Below are 10,000 nucleotides of genomic sequence, written 5' to 3'. Positions count from 1 at the left end.
CTAGCCTCGTCTATAATCTAACAGGACAATCAGAGGGCTCCGTGGGCTGCCGACCGTGTCAGTTGTCCAATTGGTACCATTTAGTGCCATAAACATATTTGGGTCCTTGAAAAGCACTAGAAACATCCCCCCCCCCCTGCTATTATTAGGTGGAGCATTGGGGTCTGTCTCCCTCTAGCATTTACACCAGTTGCTGTAACAGGTATTGTTTTCAATGTAACAACTCTCTAGTTGACTCTTCCCTGTGCCCTGAAGGTAAAGAATAAGATGTGACTCCCCAATGGAAATACCACAAAGTGGAAGTATGATTCAATACCTTTCATCAATGCAACAGAAAAAAATCTGGATTTTTATGCATCAACTGATATGCACAGCAAGTCATGAGTAGCGATCCAAATATTTAGCCGGTTTAATAGTTCAGAGGAAACGGATTGAAAAGGAGAAATAGCATGGTCATAGTGTGGGTCTACAAAACCCCAAAAACATTAATACAGTGGGGAAAAAAAGTATTTAGTCAGCCACCAATTGTGCATGTTCTCCCACTTAAAAAGATGAGAGAGGCCTGTAATTTTCATCATAGGTACACGTCAATTATGACAGACAAATTGAGGAAAAAAATATAAAATGCTGCGACTTACAGAAATAAAAACATGAACATATCACGTGAAAATTATAAATGTTTTTGGACACGTGAAGTTTCAAATGGATTCAGACATGTGGTTTCCCAATATTTCACGTGTGCTTTAGTAAGCAGTGGGATTAGAACCCAGGTTTCCCACGGAGAAGCCAATGTCTTTACCATTAGATCAAGTGATTAGAACCCCGGTTTCCCACGGAGAAGCCAATGTCTTTACCATTAGATCAAGAGGGCTGACAATGTATATTTATTATCATTTTCTCTCAATCTCAGAATATTGACTGTTCAATTAAAAAAAAAGTGCTGTCAAACGTTACATTTAATGGAGATAATCGCAGGATTTGCTGTGATTAATCACGATTAATCGCAAATTCAGAATTTGATCAAATTTAGCTGTAATTGAAGATTTTCATATATATATATATATATATATATATATATATATATACACAGTGGGGAAAAAAATTATTTAGTCAGCCACCAATTGTGCAAGTTCTCCCACTTAAAAAGATGAGAGAGGCCTGTAATTTTCATCATAGGTACACGTCAACTATGACAGACAAAATGAGGGAAAAAAATCCAGAAAATCAAATTGTAGGATTTTTTATGAATTTATTTGCAAATTATGGTGGAAAATAAGTATTTGGTCAATAACAAAAGTTTCTCAATACTTTGTTATATACCCTTTGTTGGCAATGACACAGGTCAAACGTTTTCTGTAAGTCTTCACACACTGTTGCTGGTATTTTGGCCCATTCCTCCATGCAGATCTCCTCTAGAGCAGTGATGTTTTGGGGCTGTCGCTGGGCAACATGGACTTTCAACTCCCTCCAAAGATTTTCTATGGGGTTGAGATCTGGAGACTGGCTAGGCCACTCCAGGACCTTGAAATGCTTCTTACGAAGCCACTCCTTCGTTGCCCGGGCGGTGTGTTTGGGATCATTGTCATGATGAAAGACCCAGCCACGTTTCATCTTCAATGCCCTTGCTGATGGAAGGAGGTTTTCACTCAAAATCTCACGATACATGGCCCCATTCATTCTTTCCTTTACACGGATCAGTCATCCTGGTCCATTTGCAGAAATACAGCCCCAAAGCATGATGTTTCCACCCCCATGCTTCACAGTAGGTATGGTGTTCTTTGGATGCAACTCAGCATTCTTTGTCCTCCAAACACGACGAGTTGAGTTTTTACCAAAAAGTTATATTTTGGTTTCATCTCACCATATGACATTCTCCCAATCCTCTTCTGGATCATCCAAATGCACTCTAGCAAACTTCAGACGGGCCTGGACATGTACTGGCTTAAGCAGGGGGACACGTCTGGCACTGCAGTATTTTAGTCCCTGGCGGCGTAGTGTGTTACTGATGGTAGGCTTTGTTACTTTGGTCCCAGCTCTCTGCAGGTCATTCACTAGGTCCCCCCGTGTGGTTCGGGATATTTGCTCACCGTTCTTGTGATCATTTTGACCCCACGGGGTGAGATCTTGCGTGGAGCCCCAGATCGAGGGAGATTATCAGTGGTCTTGTATGTCTTCCATTTCCTAATAATTGCTCCCACAGTTGATTTCTTCAAACCAAGCTGCTTACCTATTGCAGATTCAGTCTTCCCAGCCTGGTGCAGGTCTACAATTTTGTTTCTGGTGTCGTTTGACAGCTCTTTGGTCTTGGCCATAGTGGAGTTTGGAGTGTGACTGTTTGAGGTTGTGGACAGGTGTCTTTTATACTGATAACAAGTTCAAACAGGTGCCATTAATACAGGTAACGAGTGGAGGACAGAGGAGCCTCTTAAAAAATAAGTTACAGGTCTGTGAGAGCCAGAAATCTTGCTTGTTTGTAGGTGACCAAATACTTATTTTCCACCATAATTTGCAAATAAATTCATAAAAAATCCTACAATGTGATTTTCTGGATTTCTTTTTCTCAATTTGTCTGTCATAGTTGACGTGAATTACAAGAATATTGACGTCTTGATTTTTTCGAAAGTAACGGTTAGCAAAATCAGGTAAATTGATAAACACACTTTATTTTAAGCACACTTTCTTTAAAATAGTCTATTGACGCACCCATGCGCCAATGTAATTAACATAAATATAAAAAATTCCTGATCAAAATCCGCCAGTTTAAGCTAGAAATATCTGTGTTTTGGGGTTGCGTCTCCACATCTGCCTTCCGCAGACATCCTGAAAATAGGTATTCTCACGGAAATGTCTGTACCATCCGAACCGTTTGGGCAACAAACTAATATGACCCCACTGTGGAAAGGGGAGATTCTCACGAACACGATGGTGTTCTTTGTTTTGTTCGTCTGAAGATATCCCGGTATCGGTTAAAAAAAATGAATGGAAGTATGGAGGTAATTTTGTGCCAACAAATAAAAGGAGTTAACCTCCAGTGTCAACTTGTTTTGACATTGCATCGTTTTAAGCTGCATACTGAAGTATTTTGGGTGTTTTCAGTGTATTTTCAACGCTTTCAGACAATGCGATTAATCAAGATTTAAAAAAAAATTACTGCACCAAAATTACAAAAAGTTTACTTGATTTAACTGATTAACTCTGACAGCCCTAATTCAAATCATCTCTTTGTAGGAAAGTATCTGTTTACATTCATTCCAAAAGCAAACACATTCACACATTTTCAAATACTTTAAAATCCCTTTTAGCCCTGTGTATTAAATGTGACTAAAAACCAATGGACAGCTAACAATAACAGAAGCTAAACATAACTAGCTAGGACAAAATGGAAGGCTAGTTATTGCCTATCAATAACTTAGCCAGCTTTTAGCAATTAGCATGTGACCATTAGATACAAATCTAATAAAAAGTAACCATCTAAAATACATATCATTAGCGTGGTTCATATGTACATGTGTAAATACACTCAATGTGAGCCCTTGTTTGTAAAAATAAAACCATTTAAGATCCAAAACATTTATAATGGAAATAAAAAATAATCCGAAATGCCATCTTGTTCTCATCAACTTGCATACAAAAGTGAGCTAGCTAGCTAGCTACTTAGCTTGGTTACACATCTGTAAATGGGACAATCTCACTCGTTTTTCACTCGGTCCAAACAATGAAATTATACATCAAAATGTCCAGAAAACTCTAGATTTTGAAAACGTAACCATGCGTACAAACTGGAAAACAGGATATAAAAATAAGGAGACAGGGAGAGCTAGCTTCTCTGTTCTTTTCACTGGGCTTCTTCCAACGGTCACGGACTAATGTACGAAGAAGAGAGGCGCACGCCTGCAGCAGTAACACTCTGAATGCCTTTCCCTAGTGGTAGCGCTCAGTATACATGTATATCAATGCAACCCCATGAAGGACTACAATAATAATGGAGTGGATGGCTCAGAAATAATAATAAATAAATAAAATACGTTTCTATGGAATTTACAGTAACATATTGTACCTTAATTTTTCACATATGATTGTTTTTCACATGTGAACTTGAAATTCTACATGTGCAAGTGAGATTTACACGTGGAGTTTTCTTACATGTGAAACTGCAAATGCGATTTTGACATGATAACTTGAAATTCACATGAGGTGAAAACATGTTATTCTTCTAACGTGAAAAGGTGGTGTTAGCATGTGAAAATACGATTTTCACATGTCAAACTGCACATTTCTAGTTTTTTTATGTGCGGGGAGTGATAGTTGAAGACAGGGCTCCAGCTGTTAAATTGAGCCAGGGTTATGTCTGAATAGATGGGAGATGAGAGGGTTGAGTTGGGGTTATGTCTGAATAGATGGGAGATGAGAGGGGGAATGTAATGCCAGAGGTAGAATGAGCAGGTGATCACTCAGGGTTCACTCTAAGACCCTGTAAAGACTGACACACTTTCCCAGGGAAGACATGGCTGACGTGGCAGACCTCTCCTTGTGTGACTGGAGATCTCTAAACTGGAATGTGGAGAAAGACCTGTGTTCAACTACTATTTGAAATCATTGTAAGTCCTTTTTCTGGGCTTGATTGAGCTTGCCTGTCTTAACGGACCAATAGAATAGTCCCAAAACTGTAAACCCTACCCCATTTGGCACTCCAGGTAGGCTACAGTAAACACTCAAAATATTTGAAAGATTTCAAGTAGTATTTGAACCCAGGTCTGGTCATTGGAGATCTCTGAGCTGGGATGTGGAAATGTCTCTTTCCCTCCACTCTAGTGGTCTCTGTGTCTGGCGGCTCCTGTCAGAGCGCCTCGTCGTTCGACATGACGCTAAGCGCTAATGATGCGATACAGCTGGACCAGCTGACACCGGAGTCGCTAATGGCTTTCCAACTTTTCCTTAAAGATGGAGAAATTTAGGAGGGTGAATTATTCAGGGTTGAACATATCGTGAGGAGACCTGTCACTTAAGTTGTGGGAACGTCGCTCTGCAGAAGGACGTGTCACAGATACAGCCCCTCCTAAATGTATTCCACAATACCAGTCAAAGCTAAAGTCCCAGATATAGCCCTTCCTAAATGTATTCCACAATACCAGTCAAAGCCAAGTGGACAGAAACAAAATCCTGAGGCGTAGTCATTTTTAAATGGACATAAATCCATAATGTAGGTATTAAATTTTTTTCTTTACATCCAATTGGTAGTTACAGTCTTGTCCCATCGCTGCAACTCCATACGGACTCGGAGAGGCGAAGGTCGAGAGCCATGCGTCCTCCGAAACGCGATCCTGCCAAGCCGCACTGCTCGCTAACCCAGAAGCCAGCCGCATCAATGTGTCGGAGGAAACACCGTACAACTGCCGACCAAAGTCAGCGTGCATGCGCCCCCGCCCCCCGCCATGAGGAGTCACTAGAGTGCGATGGGACAAGAACATCCCAGCCGGCCAAACCCTCCCCTAACCCAGGCGACGCTGGGCCAAGTTTGCGCTGGCTCATGGGTCACCCGGTCGTGGCCGGCTGCAACACAGCCTAGGATCGAACCCCGGTCTATAGTGATGGCTCAAACACCGCAATGCAGTGCCTTAGATTTATTCTAATCCTCAATGTCTCATCTTTCAAAATAGATCGAGTCTTCATTTACAGCGTTACTCAGACAACAAAACATTTGCAAAAGTTGACCAATCAGCAGGAGGGATGGGGGGCAACGTCTTGTCGCGTGAGGTGCTCAAGTTCAGAACGTCTGTCAGTCAGAACCCATACAGAGCTGTGAAGCACAGAGCCAGAGGTCTGACGTCATGTATAGCGTGTTACTGTACAGCCGCTGAGCTCTGACGTCATGTATAGCGTGTTACTGTCCAGCCGCTGAGCTCTGACGTCATGTATAGCGTGTTACTGTACAGCCGCTGAGCTCTGACGTCATGTATAGCGTGTTACTGTCCAGCCGCTGAGCTCTGACGTCATGTATAGCGTGTTACTGTCCAGCCGCTGAGCTCTGACGTCATGTATAGCATGTTACTGTACAGCCGCTGAGCTCTGACGTCATGTATAGCATGTTACTGTACAGCCGCTGAGCTCTGACGTCATGTATAGCATGTTACTGTCCAGCCACTGAGCTCTGACGTCATGTATAGCATGTTACTGTCCAGCCACTGAGCTCTGACGTCATGTATAGCATGTTACTGTCCAGCCACTGAGCTCTGACGTCATGTATAGCATGTTACTGTACAGCCACTGAGCTCTGACGTCATGTATAGCGTGTTACTGTCCAGCCACTATGTTTTAATTTAGATGCTTATCAGTGCCCAAATCTGCCATTTTCAACCCGTATACGGGTACGAGTGTAAAGGGCTACATGTGGAAATAGGAAAGGTGACATGAAGAGTGAATTTGAGGCTATTTAAAATCCAGTGCCATAGCAGCGGACAGTGGGACAGATGGTCAGGTGGCAGCTCATCTGTTGGAGCCACAGGAGGATAGAAGGCCCAGGGCAGAGCCCCAGGGCTGAACCCAGAGCACAGAGCACAAGCACAGACTACAACACGCACGCACACACACACACACACACACACACACACCAACCTTCAACTCCCACACACACCTTCATCCTCCACACACACGTTCACCCCACACACACACACACCTTCATCCTCCATACACACGTTCACCCCACACGCACACACACATACAGCCAGGCGAACACTCAAACCAGCCAATAGACAGTGTTTTACATATTTCTTCATTTTTTGGGGGGTGATTTCAGGCGTTTCAGTCGCTCCTGGGTTCTCATTAAAGACAGGGTAATTGGATGTGGCGTAACAGACATATGGAAATCGTTCTGCCGTTCATCATTAGGCTTTTAATTGCACCATTTTGGCCTCCTCCACCTCTTGCTAAATAAGTCATAGGGTCTGAAACGGCACCCTATTCCCTATATAGTGCACTGCTTTTGACCAGGGCCCTACTCTTTTGTATAGTGGTGTTAACATTGTGTGTTTCTAGGTCGATGGATGTCCTGATCAGTCTGAACCACGGTAAATCCTTCGTCTCCAGTGCCTTCACCATCTACGCCACAACATGTGTGAGTTTATATTCTGCCTTTGTCATGCTTAAAATCGTTCTTATTTTCTGTCTGCAGTACATTATGTACAAAGCCTAAAACTCTCTCTGTGTACCTATCACTTGTGAGTACAGTGCCTTGCGAAAGTATTCACCCCCCTTGGCATTTTTCCTATTTTGTTGCCTTACAACCTGGAATTAAAATAGATTTTTGGGGGGTTTGTATCATTTGATTTACACAACATGCCTACCACTTTGAAGATGCAAAATATTTTTTATTATGAAACAAACAGGAAATAATACAAAAAAACAGAAAACTTGAGCGTGCATAACTATTCACCCCCCCAAAGTCAATACTTTGTAGAGCCACCTTTTGCAGCAATTACAGCTGCAAGTCTCTTGGAGTATGTCTCTATAAGCTTGGCACATCTAGCCACTGGGATTTTTGCACATTCTTCAAGGCAAAACCGCTCCAGCTCCTTCAAGTTGGATGGGTTCCGCTGGTGTACAGCAATCTTTAAGTCATACCACCTATTCTCAATTGGATTGAGGTCTGGGCTTTGACTAGGCCATTCCAAGACAATTAAATGTTTCCCCTTAAACCACTCGAGTGTTGCTTTAGCAGTATGCATAGGGTCATTGTCCTGCTGGAAGGTGAACCTCCATCCCAGTCTCAAATCTCTGGAAGACTGAAACAGGTTTCCCTCAAGAATATCCCTGTATTTAGCGCCATCCATCATTCCCTTAATTCTGACCAGTTTCCCAGTCCCTGCCGATGAAAAACATACCCACAAGCATGATGCTGCCACCACCGTGCTTCACTGTGGGGATGGTGTTCTCAGGGTGATGAGAGGTGTTGGGTTTGCGCCAGATATAGCATTATCCTTGATGGCCAAAAAGCTACATTTTAGTCTCATCTGACCAGAGTACCTTCTTCCATATGTTTGGGGAGTCTCCCACATGCATTTTGGCGAACACCAAACGTGTTTGCTTATTTATTTCTTTAAGCAGTGGCTTTTTACTGGCCACGCTTCCGTAAAGCCCAGCTCTGTGGAGTGTACGGCTTAAAGTGGTCCTATGGACAGATACTCCAATCTCCGCTGTGGAGCTTTGCAGCTCCTTCAGGGTTATGTTTGGTCTCTTTGTTGCCTCTCTGATTAATGCCCTCCTTGCCTGGTCTGTGAGTTTTGGTGGGCGGCCCTCTCTTGGCAGGTTTGTTGTGGTGCCATATTCTTTCCATTGTTTAATAATAGATTTAATGGTGCTCCGTGGGATGTTCAAAGTTTCTGATATTTTTTTATAACCCAACCCTGATCTGTACTTCTCCACAACTTTGTCCCTGACCTGTTTGGAGAGCTCCTTGATCTTCATGGTGCCGCTTGCTTTGTGGTGCCCCTTGCTTAGTGGTGTTGCAGACTCTGGGGCCTTTCAGAACAGGTGTATATATACTGAGATCATGTGACAGATCATGTGACACTTAGATTGCACACAGGTGGACTTTATTTAACTAATTATGTGACTTCTGAAGGTAATTGGTTGCACCAGATCTTATTTAGGGTATTCATATCAAAGGGGATGATTTATTCTTTAGAATTTTTTAAACAAGTTATTTTTTTCATTTCACTTCACTAATTTGGACTATTTTGTGTATGTCCATTACATGAAATCCAAATAAAAATCCATTTAAATTACAGGTTGTAATGCAACAAAATAGGAAAAACGCCAAGGGGAATGAGTACTTTTGCAAGGCACTGTACATTTCTAACGTGTGTCTTACGTGTGTGTATGTATCTAACGTTTGTTTAACATGTATGTGTATGTATCTAACATGTGTCTAACGTGTGTGTATGTATCTAACGTGTGTCTAATGTGTGTGTATGTATCTAACGTGTGTTTAACGTGTGTGTGTATGTATCTAACGTGTGTTTAACGTGTGTGTGTATGTGTCTAACGTGTGTGTATGTATCTAACGTGTGTTTAACATGTGTGTGTGTGTATGTATCTAACATTTGTCTAACGTGTGTGTGTGTATGTTTCTAACGTGTGTTTAACATGTGTGTGTGTATGTATCTAACATGTGTCTAACATGTATGTGTATGTATCTAACGTGTGTTTAACATGGATGTGTATGTATCTAACGTGTGCTTAACATGTATGTGTATGTATCTAACATGTGTCTAGTGTGTGTGTATGTATCTAACGTGTGTCTAGTGTGTGTGTATGTACCTAACGTGTGTTTAACGTGTGTGTGTATGTATCTAACGTGTGTTTAACGTGTGTGTGTATGTATCTAACGTGTGTTTAACGTGTGTGTGTATGTATCTAACATGATTAACATGTATGTGTATGTATCTAACGTGTGTCTAGTGTGTGTGTATGTATCTAACGTGTGTTTAACGTGTGTGTGTATGTATCTAACGTGTGTTTAACGTGTGTGTGTATGTATCTAACGTGTGTTTAACGTGTATGTGTATGTATCTAACGTGTGTTTAACGTGTGTGTGTATGTATCTAACGTGTGTTTAACGTGTGTGTGTATGTATCTAACGTGTGTTTAACGTGTGTGTGTATGTATCTAACGTGTGCATTTTTCTCTCCCTCTGTCAGTCGGGCGGCTTCACAGTAGCCATAGTCTTCCTGGTGCTGTTGTTACTGGCAGCCTTAGCAGCTGCATGGTGGTTCTGGCCTCTCTGCTGCACCGTGGTGAGTCTTACAACACTGTCTATAACGTAGATAATAACAGACAGATATGGTCCTGCCCTGGGGTTAATCTGGATTTAAATGTTTTGTCGTGAGCCATTTGTTGGGTAAGTATGTCACTACGAAAACTATTTCGTTACTCTGGAAGTTCTCTTTGTGTATTCTGTGGTAATCTCCTCGATGTGTCCTAGAGCAATCACTGTAAATCAGAA

General features: G+C 42.0%; 1 protein-coding gene across 1 annotated transcript in view; it reads left to right on the top strand.

The window, feature by feature from the left end:
* Window positions 1-9,987, top strand: part of LOC311141426 (anthrax toxin receptor 2-like) — a 40,229-nt gene extending 30,242 nt beyond the window's left edge. Inside the window, exons 10-11 of the mRNA XM_084176752.1 lie at window positions 7,033-7,111; window positions 9,696-9,987. Of these exons, the coding sequence (XP_084032878.1) occupies window positions 7,033-7,111; window positions 9,696-9,821 (205 nt within the window). The 3' untranslated portion in view covers window positions 9,822-9,987. The remainder of the gene's footprint in view (window positions 1-7,032; window positions 7,112-9,695) is intronic.
* The last annotated feature ends 13 nt before the right edge of the window (window positions 9,988-10,000 follow it).

Source organism: Coregonus lavaretus (genome assembly GCF_964263955.1).
Source record: "Coregonus lavaretus genome assembly, chromosome: 14".
Lineage (NCBI taxonomy): Eukaryota > Metazoa > Chordata > Actinopteri > Salmoniformes > Salmonidae > Coregonus > Coregonus lavaretus.
Note: the sequence above shows the minus strand (reverse complement) of the source record. Positions and strands in the feature narration are given on the sequence as shown.